The sequence below is a fragment of the Cyanistes caeruleus genome, chromosome 1 (assembly GCF_971803275.1).
Source record: "Cyanistes caeruleus chromosome 1, bCyaCae1.hap1.1, whole genome shotgun sequence".
Taxonomy (NCBI): domain Eukaryota; kingdom Metazoa; phylum Chordata; class Aves; order Passeriformes; family Paridae; genus Cyanistes; species Cyanistes caeruleus.
In genome coordinates, this window is record NC_141701.1 from 6,456,561 (window position 1) to 6,473,300 (window position 16,740).

General features: G+C 37.4%; 1 protein-coding gene across 21 annotated transcripts in view; it reads left to right on the forward strand.

Annotated features, from left to right (window-relative positions):
* The window catches only part of FAM135B (family with sequence similarity 135 member B), a 286,821-nt gene extending 275,907 nt beyond the window's left edge, over nt 1–10,914 (forward strand). For 13 of the 21 annotated variants that reach the window (XM_086877994.1, XM_086878035.1, XM_086878004.1 and 10 more), the window contains 7 exons: nt 1,579–1,745; nt 2,964–3,055; nt 5,152–5,249; nt 5,567–5,718; nt 6,515–6,625; nt 8,915–9,028; nt 10,360–10,914. In XM_086877994.1, the coding sequence (XP_086734120.1) occupies nt 1,579–1,745; nt 2,964–3,055; nt 5,152–5,249; nt 5,567–5,718; nt 6,515–6,625; nt 8,915–9,028; nt 10,360–10,565 (940 nt within the window). In that variant the 3' untranslated portion in view covers nt 10,566–10,914. The remainder of the gene's footprint in view (nt 1–1,578; nt 1,746–2,963; nt 3,056–5,151; nt 5,250–5,566; nt 5,719–6,514; nt 6,626–8,914; nt 9,029–10,359) is intronic. The other 8 variants (XM_086878074.1, XM_086878120.1, XM_086878056.1 and 5 more) reach the window with 2 other exon arrangements.
* The last annotated feature ends 5,826 nt before the right edge of the window (nt 10,915–16,740 follow it).

The window sequence follows — 16,740 nt, forward strand, 5'->3', positions numbered from 1 at the left end:
GAGTTCATATAGAGTAAATAATCTAAATAGACAGGAAGGAAGAAAACATAGAGAGAACAAGATTGCCAAAGACATCATGTCCTTAATTCTCATGACAAGCAGTGGGATTTAGGTATCTAAATAATCATTTAGAGCTGACCCTCCTTCCTGAAATCAAGGCTACCCATACCAGAGTATTGATCCCAGACAGTCAGTTCACTGTGGCAATGCCTCAGACTATTTTATTCTTCTCCTTTATAATTGCACTCAGTAGCTAAGCTATGAAATGAGGAATTCAGACTGGCTGATATGTCTCAACTTCACCTTCTCAAACTGGAAAAATGGGAGAATTGAAACCATGGATAGATGGAGAAGAGGCATTATTTTTGTTTCTTGCTTCATTGCCCAATGTAAAAGTGTCACAGGGGCCCATTTCACAGATTGGCACAGTAGCACTTATATTTTTCCAATATAGTTTGATGCCTCCTCTGTGCTGATGAAAAACAATAGCACTGAAATTTCTCAACCCATTCAGCTGCCCAAAATATTGGCTGTCTGCATGTACATTCATTTTCAACCCAACACTTCATTTTTATTCTTTTGAAAGTATCCTGAAGTTTTATACACCATGCTTAACTCCTGACAAATCTAAGCACAGATTTTTTTTTTCTTTGTGAAACAGAACATTTGAGCATGTACTAACGCACATAAATCCAAGGCTTCCAGATTCATGGCCCAAAAGATATTTTTTCATTATTGTGTCCCTTACAATTATTTGGGCTGATGTAATTGCTCACCACTGGACTTGAGTATCTTAGAAGTCTTCCAGTCTTAATGATTCTATGATTATATCAAGTTGCCTTAAGAAATTCCCAAGCTTTAAATCTCCAAAGCTTGTCTGGCCCAGTTTTCTGCTTAATTTTACACTTACATTGTGATTATTAATTCCTAATCTAGATACGTTTTATTGAGTCAAAAAGCCACTGAAAATTTGGCATCTTCAGCCAGCAGAATGCTTCAGGGTGAATTTGAGTGTCAAATTTTAGAGCTTTAGTAGGAAAGGTGTTATTCTAATTCTGTCAGCTTTGAGATGTTCTTCTAAATGCTGCTAAAGGTTTTCAAAAGACTCCAAAATCAAATAAACCCCAAAGTATCTACCACATGAAGTACATCCCTTAACTCTAGCTTGAGGAAGAGGGAGAACTATAAGTGCATCTGACGGTAGCAAAATTATATATCTTGCATTTCAGTACCTATAAGGCCATTGACATTGTTAAGAGGTAAAATTACTAATTCTGTACCTCAGTCACATTTTATGAGCTACCAGAAAATTATTTTTTGCTACTCTTTCATTCCTTTGGCAAATGTGAGTTGCTAATGCACTTTAGTTCTTCCCTGTATGGTGACAAATTACAAAGAAACAGAGTTTATTCCCTTCATTCTGACTTCTGTCAGTCCTAATAGATAAGACATTGCATCCAGGTCTCTGCTTGAAAGTTGACAAAATAATTTCTTGCAAAGACAAGCCTCCTCATTTCTAGTTTGAAGGTTTGTTGCTGACCACCCAGTTCTATTGTGATTAATTAATGTATTCTCCAGTTTTTATCAGGCCAAAGAAAAATTTAAAAAAGAAATGAAGATTGAAGGATTTCTGTACAGTGACTTATCTGTACTAGCTTCTGATATCCCATATTTTCCACCAGAGGAAGAGGAAGAAAATTTGGAAGATGGAATTCACCTGGTTGTCTGTGTCCATGGATTGGATGGTAAGGCCAGGAAGAATTGCTGTTTGTAAGTCATTTTAGTGTAAATTACAAAAAAAAGATGTTCAGCAAGAACATCTGAAAGATATGAAAGAATGGTCTAAGTATTTGTTTTAGAAAAGTATTTATTCTTTATTATGCTATCCAGTCCATTGTAATAAAGAATCTACAGGAATATTAAGCATAGTTGCTAATATATGGAGTCCTGCTATCTGTTTTTGGTTTTTGGTTTTTTTGTTTTTGTTTTTTGTTTTTAAACAGCATCTACACCAAAGCACATCAGTCCTCCCATGTACAGGAAGAGTGCACTGCAGTAACTCCTTGTCTTTCCACAGATGCTTGGTTGTTTTGCAACATGTTCCCAGGAGGGAAATGTTGTTTAAACCCCCAAAACACTGTTATAGATTAGATATGGCTGACTTTATCAAGTGAGAGAATAAAAATCGTTCTTCACTGCAGAGGAAGCAGGTCTTGGGATTTTTTTAAGTATATGCTTTCTAGGCAGGGAACAGTTATGTTCAATGTGAACTTTCTCTTGACAAATTACTGATATCAATAAGAAAGGTGAGATGTTAACACTGAAACTATAAAGAAGAAGTGGTAGAGGCTCTGGAATCTCAAAAAAACCAAACCAAAAAAAAACCAGACACTTGTTTGAGCCAGGACTGTTTGCCATTGAATATCTCAGTATCAGGAATGCCTTTCTCCTGAGGTAGTGGTACCTTCTTCACCAACAAAATATTGCAGAAGATTTTGGAATTTCCTAGTACAGAATGAGGTATCTCTCAAAATATTAGGAGTATTTCATTGATAGTATTTCAGCACCATCTCTAATTGTGAATACATGAGATGGACCACTCTGATTCTGAAGGTACAGCCCTAGAGCCCAGCACAGGTATTGAGGTGTCCCAGGGGTCTCATATCTTTTTATCTAACCTCTGCTGTTCAGCAAAGAGAGGACAGATTTATTCTGGACCAGATCTTTGCCCTTTCTTGCCCATCATTTATACAGTCTCCCAGAGCAGCAGATCCCAGCCCACCTGGGGCAGGCTGTGGGAATTCCTGTTCTCTCGCTGTTTCAGTGCCTGATCCTGAGGTGTGATAATGTTCTTAGCAGAACTTTGCAAGAGCTCCGTGGTATCAAGGTTTTTGTGTTGAATTGACTCTCTATTGGTTATTTTTCTGTTGCATTGCATCTTATAAAGTACCATTTTTTCCTAGGTAACAGTGCAGATCTGCGGCTGGTAAAGACTTTTATAGAACTGGGACTTCCTGGTGGAAAACTGGACTTCCTAATGTCTGAAAGAAATCAGGTAGTACAGAGCTAATTTCCATCTTCCTTTCAATTGCTGAAATAGTGCCTTCAGCAAAAGCCTTTTCACCAGCTGAGTGAAACAAAAGCCCTGGGGAATTCAGGGAGTTGTATATAGTATTTAGTACAAAGCCTGCTTCTATTCCTGTCTATTTTGATAGGGTGTTCAAACCTATTGGAAAATATTCCTGGCATTAAAGTCAAAGGCAATGACGTTAGCAGTAATAGGACTAGACCTTGGAGAAAGAAAATGGATTTATCCTGCCAGTTTGCAAACTTGGCAGCCTGTTGCCTCTGCAAAACAGCACCAACAGAACACAGCAAGTTTAGTGATGCTAAATTCTCTGGAGGATGTGGAATATCCAGCAGGTGTTGTCAGCTCCCTTTGCTGCATCAGCCATTGTTTCTCCTGTTGCAGTGCTTGTGGGATTTATTTCCTTGAATGATAAAGAACTGTCTTCCAGAAAAAATTGATTGCTGGTCTAGGCAGAGAAACAGGAATTAATCCTGTGCTCCTCTTGGCAGTGGAGCCATGTTTATGACCAGAGGCCTAACTTTATGCACAAGATTAGGATTTCCATTGTGCAGTCAGAAACATTATTCTGATTTATGAGTACATGAGAAACCTGAGTTAAAACTTTCTAACCTTCTTTGTTCAAAAGCTCTGTCAGCAGCAGATCTGGACAGTGAATGTAAGCAAGGTGAAAATAGTCAGGAGACCACTTCATACTTCTATCAAGGCCTCTTCCAAGAGAAGAGAATGTTTTCAGAGAATGAAACATCTTACACCATCTGTATTTAACATTATCCAGAGTCGATAATGGAAGCTATTTAGAGTTCTTATTGTCTGGAAAGGTGGGGAAGTTCTCACAGCACTGCAAGTGGAAACTGGGTGGCTTGATGGCTGTTTTATTGTTGTAAAGCATCTCATCGCTGCTTTTCCCTTCTCTGAGAACCACACTGAAAATGACACAAGAAATCAGTCATTTATCTGGTTTGCCTTATAGAGGAAAGTTCAAATCACTTTTTTAGGCATTCATTTGTGATGCATTTGACAAGCTCAGTCAGGCTGAAATGATAGTAAAGGATGGAGATATAATCAGGTGAAATATGACGCTTGACATGTTTTGTTTATGATTAACATTCAGGCTGATATTCTTGCACTTTTAAACAACCTGAAAGGTTTGGGATAACTAGCCAAGGAGGAAATCACTAATTATCAATGCAGACAAAACAAACAGGCAGAAGGTTACTGGACGTTTTTAGTTTATGAGAACATTTATTTTAAGTCTGTATTGCAAAGTGAATATCGTCATGTTTTCCTGTGCAAGAGCTGTAATTAGCAAGATGAGTTGTGTCACAAAAGCATTAATTACTGATATGTTTCAAAAGCATTCATTACTCATATCTTTGCTCTGAATAGCTGTTCCAACATTTGATGATTGTTTTGTGGCATCTCATTAGTTGCGAGTTTGATTTAGAGTCCTGCTGGATTGCCAAATTACAAAGTTCTGAATGAGATCTGTCTGTAATTGTATAGACTGGAAATATATTGCTTGTTTTATTGTCTCACAACTGGCAGTACTGTTGCAAGCAACAAATTATTCGTCTGTCTCTAGCACTCATTCTCTTACTGATGACTGTTGAATAACAAACACACAGCATTTGATTAAGATGGCCAAATAATTTTGTGATGACATCCTTAGCATCAGCATAACCCTCATGTCAATGTATAATCCTGTAGAGTACTTTATTGCAGTAATCTGTTGAATCCTAAATGGCAAAAGCTTTTCTTCCATGTGCAGAGCCTGATATCTAGAGCAGCTGAGCATTAGCAGTTCTCACCAGTGTCAAGTCAGGCTGCTTTAGCATCATGCTTATGATTCTGGAATCACTCAGCAACTTCTCTCAAAGGAGAACTTCAGTTTAAAAGAAGACCTGGGGTTTGAGAAAAATCTCCCTTCTTCCCCCTTGAGCATCTATAAAGAAAATTTACACTGGTTGTTACATTTCTGCATGCATTTGACTTTGAGAAGAATATGAGACTGCAATAAGTGTAATATATTTTAATTCATGAATAATGTAATTTTTCAACAGACTGATACTTTTGCTGATTTTGATACAATGACTGACCGATTACTGGATGAAATTATTCAGCATATCCAGTTGTACAACCTCTCCATATCCCGAATAAGGTAAGCTTTATGATAGCAAATAGTGTGTAACTGTTTGAGTTACATGAGAAACATCCAGTGAAATCCTAAAGTGCCTTGTGTCAAAAGCCATTGAATCAGCGAGATTAATTTTTACATTCTTATAAATGAGAATGAAAGAGAAAGATTCTTATGGAAGAGAATCTTGTCAGCTGAAAAAACATTAAATGATAACTAAAGGATCTTACTGAAAGCCCTGACGGAGTCCTCCCTCCAGAGCCATTTGTGCCATCCTTACATTTATTTTAAAAAAACGCAGATGGGTTTTGTATTAATGTAATTTTTTTCTTTCCCAACAGTTTTATTGGACATTCCCTTGGTAATGTCATCATTCGATCTGTACTAACTCGGCCCAGGTTTCGCTATTACCTCAACAAGTTACACACCTTCCTGTCCCTCTCTGGGCCTCACCTGGGAACCCTCTACAACAACAGCACTTTGGTTAGCACAGGTAAGAGTTGATGGCAAAGCTTTGACTGGGTGTGGTCCATGGCAGAGTGCATGAGAGGGCAACAAGTGGAGGTAGGAATTTATTGTGGCATGACTTGTATCTTGAAGTTCTGGGAAATATTTGCTAAAGACTTTGAACCCAAACAGAAAAAATTACAATTTCAATATCTACAAGGTCCATGATATTGTTCCCTGGAAAGTTCAGGGCTGTGCAGTAGTGGGAGATGAACTTTTTTCCACTTAGTCTCCCACTTCTCCTCTTCTGCAAATAAAGAGAGGCATCTTCATAGCTGAAAAAGAGACATTATTATGGAAATGGAATGTCCCACATTTCAGTCTTCCTGAGTGTTTTCCTATTACCATGAGACAACCACAGAATCATAGAATAATTTGGATTGGATGGGACATTAAAAATCACTCAGTTCCACCCCTGCCCTGAACAGGGAACTTTTCAATCAAATCAGTTTTCTCCAAGCCTTTTCCCACCTGACTCAGATTATTTCCAGGGATGAGACATCTACCACCTCTCTGGGAAACTTCTTCCAGTGTCTCACCACTCTCATCACTCTCATAAAGAATTCCTTCCTTATGTGTAGTCTAAATGTACCCTCTTTTAGTTTATAACTGTTGCCTCAATCCCATGAGACCCTTATACTTTCCTCCCTGTTGATTAGGCACAAAAGAACAAACTAGGCTTCTACTAAATGACAGTGCTATCCTTACTGTAGGCACATGTCTTTAATTCTCCTGCTTCACAATTTACAAAGGGTAAAAATATGCACCAACTTTCAATCCAGGTCTGTGGCTAATGCAGAAGTTGAAAAAGTCAGGGTCACTTTTGCAACTGACCTTCAGGGACAACGCGGACCTGCGCAAGTGTTTCCTCTATCAGCTCAGCCAAAAAACGGGTGAGTAGGGCTTGATGTCCTTTGTAAATACCAAGGGCTATTCCATTGGCTTGTGCTGGTTTGGGCTGTTCTCCAGGGAGTAAAGGAAATCTGCATTTTTTCAATGAATTTTCTTTAAATAGGCTTTTTAGAAGGGCTGCCCTGTCTAAAAACTAATATCAGTTTAATATGTGCATTTTTCCTGTGAAAGTCATCAGATAATGTCTTTGCCAAAGTGTTAGCATTAAATATGACCTTTGTGGTGCAGTAAACATGTACCTAAGTTTATATTCTGCAGGCAAGAAACATCATTCTTGACAGGCCATCATTGCTTAATTTATGCTATGAGAAGAAAACCATTTTTCCTTTTTTATTATTTTTTTGTAAGTTTAACATCTCTTGTCTATAGGAAATATGACTCTGTGTGATGAAGAGCAAATTTTATTCATGTCTGTTTTGACAATTCTGTACTACAGAGAGAGATGTATGGCCTCACACTAGAAAAATTATGTCTGAATAGAGAATCGTTTTTCCTGTTCTTTAGTCTGTCATGAATAAATTAAATAAATCAGGCTTTTCTTAAGAAAAGAAAGCAAGCATGATCCTTTTGTTGAAGTAGTTGTTTTATTTTAAGAGTTACTTTTAATATTGTGTGTGAGCAAACTGGTGCTAGTATGTAGTGATAAGGTCACTACTTCATATTTAATTCTCATACTTTTGTATGAGAAGAATTAAAGACTATGTTAATATGAATAGAACATCTAAATCTTACAGATAAGACTACATAACTCAGTCAATGACAGGAAGTTGACTTAAATTGGTGTTATTGGAATTTTCCCTTTGATTCCCTAGTTCTTATTTCCACAGAATACAGTTGATGACTACTTCACTACTGTCAAGTTAAAATGAAATTGGGTATACACAAAAAGCTCATATTTTAACTTCCCAAGCAATGAATTCCCAAGCAAGGGTAGTGACTCAAAGTGATTTGCTTCTTGTTAGCTTGGTAGACTGGAGATATAAGAAGCTATACATGCAGGTGTTGTCCCTGAAAATAGAGAAAGCAGAAAATGAAATGTGGAGAGAGTTGTCTGTAAAATCAGAATCATCTGGGTAGATGCTTAGGCAAAATATCCAAAGATGGAGATATGTCCATATGTGAAGGTATGAGCTGGCACACTGATTCAGTACAGAGATGTCCCTACTCTGGCACCCTTCTCCCAAAAGAGGTGGGGAGAACCTACAGAAGGAGAAATGCCAAGAGCAGTGTTGTGCCTAACACCCACTGGGGCTCCTCCTACCTTTGACTTCAGATCAAAGTTGCAAACTCAGTTGGTTTGACTGCACAAGAGAAAATGAATAACACCTTGAGTCAGGTTTTGGAAAGGCAGCCAGCAGGACTTTTCACTGTGGTGCTGATGGTCAGATTTTCTATGAAAGTCTAGAAATCATAGTTGTGGAATCATAGAGACATGGATGTTCCTTAAGTTCATCTGGTTCTGATCCCCCTGCAACAGGACCTTCCACTAGACCAGGTAGCTAAAACCCCATCCAACCTGGCTCTGGTTCTGGACCACTTTCCCGTAAGAGGGAGGGAAAGATGAAGGACGAACTCACAGCATTTCTGTGTTCAGGATATTCTCTGCACATGTAGGTTCCATCATCAGTGTCCATTTTCTCACTTTTCTGTTAAATATGGGTAAAAGGGCACTCAAGAGAACATAGACAGGTCAAACAGCAGGAGCTCATCAGTGGCCCCATTAACTCCAAGGAAGAGGGAGGATTTTGGTTTTTAGCTGATATACCAGAAGTGTGGATTTGTCAAATGACTGCTCCATGCAGGGACTGGATGGACCTTAACACTGACTCTACACCAATGTAACAGTATGATATTATAGCAATTCCTTCTCCTTATCTCTACTTCATTTTTAATATTTTTTTGTGCTATTTTTGAACTTGATCCTGTTAAAAGGTATAAATATTTGCAACAATAAGGTTGTAATAAAAGTTTTGTTTTTATTTTCAAGAATAAGGTTTTAAGAAAAGTATTTTTTTTACAGACAGTTCTTACTTTTCCCTGTTGACAGAAAATTAACCTGTGTGAGTGTTGATAAGTTCGCAGAAGGAACAGAAATGTGTTTAAGCTGTTATGAATCTTTCTACAACTGTGTTGCATATTTTAATAATTATCATCTATTTTGCACTGTAGATTTTCAAAAGCCTTTAAAAATGAAATAGTCATGCTGACACTGTACTATTTTTTGTCTTTGTGCTTAATTCTGATTATTTTACTTCATATGTTTGCCACAGGTCTTCAGTATTTTAAAAACGTTGTGTTAGTGGCCTCACCCCAAGACAGATACGTACCTTTTCATTCAGCAAGAATAGAAATGTGCAAAAATGCACTTAAGGACAGACACACAGGTATGTTTAAGATCTTTTATATATTCCCAAGGCTGTGGAAGAATTGCATTTCTGTGCAACTGAGGTCATTACATTAGAAGGGTTTTTCATCAACATGATGAAAACTCAAATGTTTATTTGATAAGGAAGAAAGTGTTCGCTTCCCACAGGAAATTACTGAAATCAATAAAAGAAGCTTTCTGAGAAGCTCTTTGCCTGATGAAAACAAATTTCAATCAGGTCATAATCAAAGCTTTTTTACTGCTTCCTCCCCTTCCCTCTAATTTTATTTTTTTTTAAAGTGATAATAGAACTAGCTCTTGACAATGTTTTTCTGTAGTCTAATGATTTACTTGTATTGTCTCTCCTTTTTTACACATAATGGAATCTTTCTCAACACATCCAAAGTAAGGGGGTTTTCCCTTTGTTTCCAATAGTGTTTGAATGATTGTAGTAGAATTTAATGGACAGATCTAAAATCATTTTGTCTTGTAATAAAAATTTGTAAAACACATCAGGGCTCACATCACTAGAGGGCCTCCTATGAGCTCAGGCTGTGTGTGTTTCTTTTGTTATTAGAAGTTTTCTTCATTTATAGCATTTTTTTATGGCTTCAGTTTGATACCACATCCAGGAATAATGTTCAGTGCAATTTCATCCCCATTTCACACATGTGATTACCTAGAAATGGAGATACTTTTGGAAGCAGAAAGAGTCACACAGGCCCAATAATCAGCATGGTTCCCTTCACACCTCTTCCTTAAATAACATCTCTTTCTGTCCCACTCAGACATGAATTAAAAGGAAATTCTTCAATTCACCTACAGTGGTTGTTCCTCAGGGACATGTTTGACCTAGCAGGAGCCAGATCAGTACATTTATCAATACATCAGATAATTTATCTGTAAATATTTCCTGAGCCATTGTTTCTGCCCCTATAAACACCTCAACTATCTCTACATGATGCCTTTCTTGCATTAGAATCCTCAGAGAAGCACAAATGGACTTGTGTCCTGCCAGATCCTCTCACATTTGAAATCATAGGCAGTATGAGTCCAACCCCACTCCCCTAAAAGAAAAATTAGCATTTTCTTCACTGACAGAGGAAGGGCTGAGGATTCCTAGGCCTGATGCTAAGCAGCTTCAGCAGATCCCTCCTTGTGCCCAGTGCCTCCATTAGATGAACATCACTGGCACCAGGCAAATCTTTGAACTGGACTGCTGCCTCTTACATTTATTTTGGCCTTACTTCCATTTTCCCTCTCACCATGACTGTAATTCATTTATACTGGAAGAAAAGAGAGGATCTGGGAGCTTTGGCGTGTAGGTGTGAGATCTCAACTCTTTTTCAGGTCCTGTTTACGCAGAAATGATCAACAACCTGCTCCAGCCTTTGATTGGGGCCAAGGACTGCACTTTGATCAGACACAACGTGTTCCATTCTCTGCCTAACACCGCCAACACGTTGATAGGCCGGGCTGCCCACATTGCCGTGCTGGACTCTGAACTTTTCCTGGAGAAGTTTTTCCTCGTGGCAGGACTCAACTACTTCAAATAGTGCCTGAAGTATGGGGTAACAGAGGCCAACCTTTCCATTGAGTGGAGGAGACTCCCTTAGCCAAAGGAGTGCAGTGTTAGAAATGAGATCAGGTGGGACTTTCAAACTTTCCATTTCCATTTCTCTTTCAGAGAACAAAGTGCTATGGCTTTAAGGCATTCAAGCTTCCAAGTATTGGTGCTTTTGGAAGAAATAAATATTCCTCTTCAGTTTCTATGTTTATTGTCCACATAAAGACATGAGCCACTTGTGAAGTACAGAATCAGAATAAGGAGGTTAATTCTCTAAATGTGATTGGACCAATACAATTCCCATTTCTCCTGAATATTAAACCAGGAACTTGTCTGTCTTTGATTTACTGCTTATTTATGTATTAACAAACCTCTACATTTGTAGCTCTTCTGGGGTAGTTAACACACAAGGAAACAAGTGTATGTGAACTCAGGTTAAAACCTTCTTTGTGATGAACTGAGAAGTCTGAAAACCATACATGAAAGATTCAGTATTTCTGTTTGTTGGAAGAAAATATTTGGATGGTTCCATACTGGTAATAATTTGTAACATACAAATTGTACATTCAAATAATGGAAAGGAGTAACATATTTTACATAGAATGAACAAATATTGATATTTGTCTTTAAAAAGAAACCCCAGCTTTAGTTTGGGAAGAATTTCATTCAAGTTAGAAGCTGCCAAACAAAGAGGACTACATTGGATTACTTGTGAAATATCAGTGGCATCTGTTAATATTTCTTCTGTTTACATTTATAGAGGATCATAACTGACTGTCTTTGTTATAACCTTAAAGGAACAATTTTTACGTTTACATTTGTATCTAAGTCCATTTGTCCCAATTTTTTTTTTAAAAAATTATTACACTGATACAGAATTCAAAATCTAGCCAGTTATACCCTTGAAAACCCCAGACATTTGAAAAAAACCAAGAAAACCAGAATGAAGATATATAATGGTAAGGATTGTGGAAAGTTTTAAAAAATATAAAGATGTCTTAAGATCCTCTGCAATACTCTCTAAATGCTAAATGTCTAAAGTGACAAATTTCAATAACTTTATGCACATTTTCATAACATTTTGGAAACTTTTCAATTCACAGGAGTGTTTTAGATAAAAGAAAGTGAATAATTCTTCACAATTATTTTTGTTTGGAAGTCAGGCAATTTTTAATGCAAATACAATTTGTTTAAAAATACAAATGAAAAGTCTCTATATCTTCTAGCAGTGACTGTAAAAAAATCACAAAGTTGGGTTTAGGTGTCAAGACTCCTACCAGTAAAATAAGATCAAGATGTTGCAGATTTGTGAAATAGAATACAAAATGAAAACAAAAAAAAACCATCACAGCCAAAGGGAAATATTTGTACTTGCAAAAAGTAAAACTAATTTTTTCTCAAAAGAAAAAAAGTGAAAAACTTACACAAAATTAGTTCAAGAAAAGAGTTTTTGCAGACTGGCAAATGCTGGTAAAGGAAAAAGGCTGGCTTGATAACTAATGCATGTTTTCAAAGTAGGAAAAGGGAAAGAAGGTATATACCAAAGGGTGAGATGAAACCACCTGAAAAGGTGTATTATACATAGAAATCTTGTGCAATCATAGAGGCAGAACTCATATGGGAACAATTCCATGGTGTGATTCAATGTTGACAATTTTCTTAAACAATACCTCAGTACTTGAATTAAATAGGTAGATACTATTGTGTTTCTCTCTCTCTTTTTTGCTTCTTTCCTTACAGATTGACTGTTAAATGTTAACAGACAGTTTTACCCAGTTAACAAATGAATTCTATCAAAAAACCTATGGTTTCCATATCTTGCTTGGGAATTCTTTCTCACTTTTTGGCCTCAGCAGTCTAGTTCCAGCTGCACTGACATATCACAACTTACTTTTTCCTCAATAAATTGTTTAGAGAATTTTAAATACAATGGGACATGGAGGTCGAGCTGTTATACAGTGCAGAACTCTTGAGCCAGGACTAGTACTTCTATAAGGAAAACCAGGAAAGAAATCAATCTCTAACTGTAAACAACAACAAAAGTGTGCAATATGAGGGTCTGGTCCACTTGTAGAAAACGCTCAGTAGTCTGCAAACTGAAATTCTGAAAACCATTTAGAAAGAAGTGACTTCACACCTATGTACATGCCTGCTCTGTGTGTGTACACAGTCTGTACAAAGAAGTTTGCTTCTTTCCAGGTGTCACACACCAACTTTCAGAGTCCTGAGTCTGACAACAAACCAGTGTAGCTGTTCTTACACTCAGATGGGAGGTCCTTGCCTTGCCTTGTGCATTGGACAGCATTCCCAGCCCTCTGTTTGCATCACCCTGAGAGAATGGACATAGGAAAAGGTCTCTGCATTGCTGCAGGAGCTGTGTGCTTTTCCATATGTTCACTTTGACATTCTGTACTCCTACCAGTGCTCTGACTGATGGGTTAATATACCTAAAGGTGTCAGTGTTCCTATCCATATAGAATTCTTTGATGGCTCAGTCTGATCTCAGACTTGGAGTTGGATTTTTTGTAGACTTGGATCAGGTCCACCTAACTTAAATCTTGTGGGGAATGGAAGAAAGCTCCTGTGGAACCTCAGAAAAATCTGGGAAGCTTCATTCCTGTTAAATGCTAAGACAGATTTTATCTTCCTTTTACTGGCAGAACATTGTGGGATATATTGGCAGTAGCGGTCTCGTTGAGCTTCCATTTTAATTTTCTCAGAATAGCCTCCCTCACTTCCTTTATTCTTTTTAATGGGATGTTGCCCTTCAATACTATAAATCCACTCAATTGCGTAGATTATACTGCAAAGAAATCTACATTTTCATTATAATACAAATAATATCTAAGTTTTTGACTTCCTCAAAGAATAGTAATCAGCATGGACTTATTTTCAGATTTGTATTTACATGGAAAGAAATATACAGCAAGAATTACCTTCATAAAAGTTAGCAAGGTCAGTGCACAGTTAGCATCTTTGTTTCTGTCACAACCTTTGGAATTTCAATATATTGTCTTTTCACATTAATCTTTTTAAAATTCATTTTTAAGTACATTTGCAGTATTTCTGCAAGGATTTTCCCTGCAATCTGCACACCTCACCTTTGGCTTCCTCTTTCTGTAGGGGCAGGGCTTAAACTCTTCAGTGAAGCTCTCACATTCATAGAGGATAAAAGAGTTTTCAAGACTTTGTACAGAGGAGGGAAAAACCTGGGTTTTTTTTTTGTAGCTTGTCAATATTAGTATCAGCTGTATTTGAAGTGAAGCTCCCTTCAGTTCTGAGGGATTCTGTAGTTAAGTGAAAAACAAAGCCAGCATTCCAAGGTTTTTTTTTTTAGCATCTGCAAAGCTTAAAACTAACAAGGAGGATCTCCACCAGGCAAAGTGCATTTGGCTGTTGAGGTTTTCCAGTGTCAGAGGTGAAGTTCTTGCCCAAATGCACAAGTTCTCTGGAAGGAAAGGTGATGGCCCATGTGCAGAAAAAGAGGAGCAGAGCCAGATCTCAAGGCTTTGAAAGACAAAGACAGAGGGAAGGAAGAAGGACAAGAAGTTCCTGAAGCAGACTCTAACATTTAAGAGGGCTGACATTAACTGTTTTTAAAGTTTTGAAGAACTTGAAAACAGTGCAGTTTTATAACAATTCAGTGGATATCTATAATTCTATTATCATGTCTTTATTAATAGCTGGATTTCTTTTTCTCCAATATTCTGGGTGTTCTAGAGCCCATTGCTCCACACTTTTAAAAGAATTTAGTATCTTCTGAAATTGATTTTTTATTTTTAAAGTATAGATGGAGTAAAATTACAATATTGACTAAGTGTATGTAGATGAGGGACAGAAGAATGAGTTCTTTCTGCATCTGGGCTGAGGATTTTCAAGGAGCTGGTTATAAATCTCCTAGAAAATGAGAATCTAGTCTCCTGGATCCTCTGGAATTTTTTCTTGGAGAATTTTACAATTTGTCCTATTTAATTTCATCACCTGATTTGTACTTAAATATTTGTTGCAAAAAGAATTTTTTCTACTAAAATAAAATCTTAATTTCTGTCTGTAATCAGTGAAGAGAGGGAGGTACTACTGAGAGTTATTCTGTTTTCTGCTTTGGTGACATTCAGGGTTATTTACCTCTGTTCCTTGTCCAGGGAACTTATTATAAGACTCAGTTTCTGAGTGTCTAAGACATAGACAGAAACTGGGGGCTTGGAATTTGTGGACTGAATGACATCTTCAGTTTTTCCATACTTGGGTGCAGGTTTTGACTGCACACCTTGACCAAAAACAAACATTGAACATATGAGTAAGGCTCCTTTAAAATCTGGCAGAAATGGGTCTTTTTCCAGCTTCCAATGAATGTTCATTTTCTCTTTAATGAAATTCAAAATTTGTTTTCAAAATCACTGACAATAGAGGAAACTGAATTTTTTTAGCTGTAAAGGATAATTTTCCAAAGACTTGAAACCTTAGCACAGAGTTTTGGAATTACCTACACAAATTCTGAGCACTCTTTTACTTCAAAGCATTTCAGAAATATCCTCTGACCAATCCTCTTCACTGTTCCCTTGCCAGAAAAGAGCCACACTTGAGAGAAAAAGCTATCACATGAAAACTGGGAATTCAAGCAAGTTTTCATTAGAATTTGTAGTTTTCTTTGGTGCTTTTGCATGTTAAAAATTAAAGAAAAGTTCTCTTGCTTTCTACCTCTGCACTGAAAACAGCTGAGTGGTGATGAAGGAGATAGATGAGAACTTCTAATAACAGGGTTAGACTCTTGTGAAGGCTTATGCAAATATCCCATGAAATTTAATGTGTAATGAATAGTCATGGAGGATTTCTGAGGCAGTCTCAGCATGCCAATATGTGTCAGCCTAGCTGAATGATTATTTTCTTTGTGGACTTAAATTTCCATTTATAAATTATCAACAGAACAGCCTAACATATTTCACTCCAGATGCTTATTTAGATGCTAAAGGTCATGTCCATAGAGAACTCTTAAGGAGTGTTTTTTTTTTTTTTAATACATATGCTCAGCAATTTTGATAGTTAATGTTATCTAATTGAAAGATTCTAGCTAAATTTACCCCCTCCACCAAATTTTCAATGTTTATTTAATCACTGAACTGTTTTCAATTTATAAACCAGTATAAATACAGGTCTCTTGGAGTTAGTGTTCATCTTCTTTAATGCAGTTGTTTTATGGCTGTAGTACCACAGTCTCAGGACAAATAATCACTGAATTAAAAATTAGACCATTAATGTTTGGAGCAATGAAATTCATAGTGGGGAGCTTGTTTAGCTGCAGTTCACTCTCCTCTGGTTTTGTTTTGCCTTTTGGGTCAAACATAACCACAGCAAGATTGTGCCCCTGGCTCTGTTCATGGTTACCTTAATTTGCTGCTCCTTTTAGATGCCTAAATTGCTCTAAACTACTGTTCTGCTTTGTCCAGACATTCCCATATTTGCTTGGTCACCTTTCCATGACCTGACTGCATCTCCTCCATACACTGTGAGGTCAGTGCAGACAGGGATTCACAAATGTATCCAGCACTGCCATCCCATTTATCCAGGAGAGGGACATCGTGCTCACACATTCATTCCAGTCAGTTTTCTCAGCCCTTTATGAAGACTGCCATGCACCTATCCAGACATGTTACAGACAACAGAATATTTTGTTTCAGAGGGAACAGCTGGAAGTATCCCTGTATAATTCCTGTTCAAAGCAGGATTATCATGAGCCTCCTGGTAAGGTCAGATATATATTTGTCTTGCTGAATATTGAAAACATCTGGTGATGGATATATTAGAGCTACTCTGGAATACCTTCTCAGCTGCTCTATGTCACTCCCAGGGAAAACAACCAAGCAAACAACAACAAAAAATTTTTAAAAATCCATTTTAAAGTTTCTGAGCTGCAGCATCTTTCTGTTACTTTTTTTTTTTATCCCACCTTTTTATTTCATGAGGTTGATCTTGCTTCTGGTACAGTTGCAACTTCCTTTTCCATGCTTTCAGACAGCTCTTTGTCACTTGGTGTCTTTTGTGCCAGGCTAGACAAGCCTAACTCAGTCTGCTCTCAGAAGCTGTGTGCTCAGACCCCTCACCACCTTGGTGATCTTTTCTTGGGCTCCATCCAGTCTCTCATTGCTGAACTGGGTTTAAGAGGCACC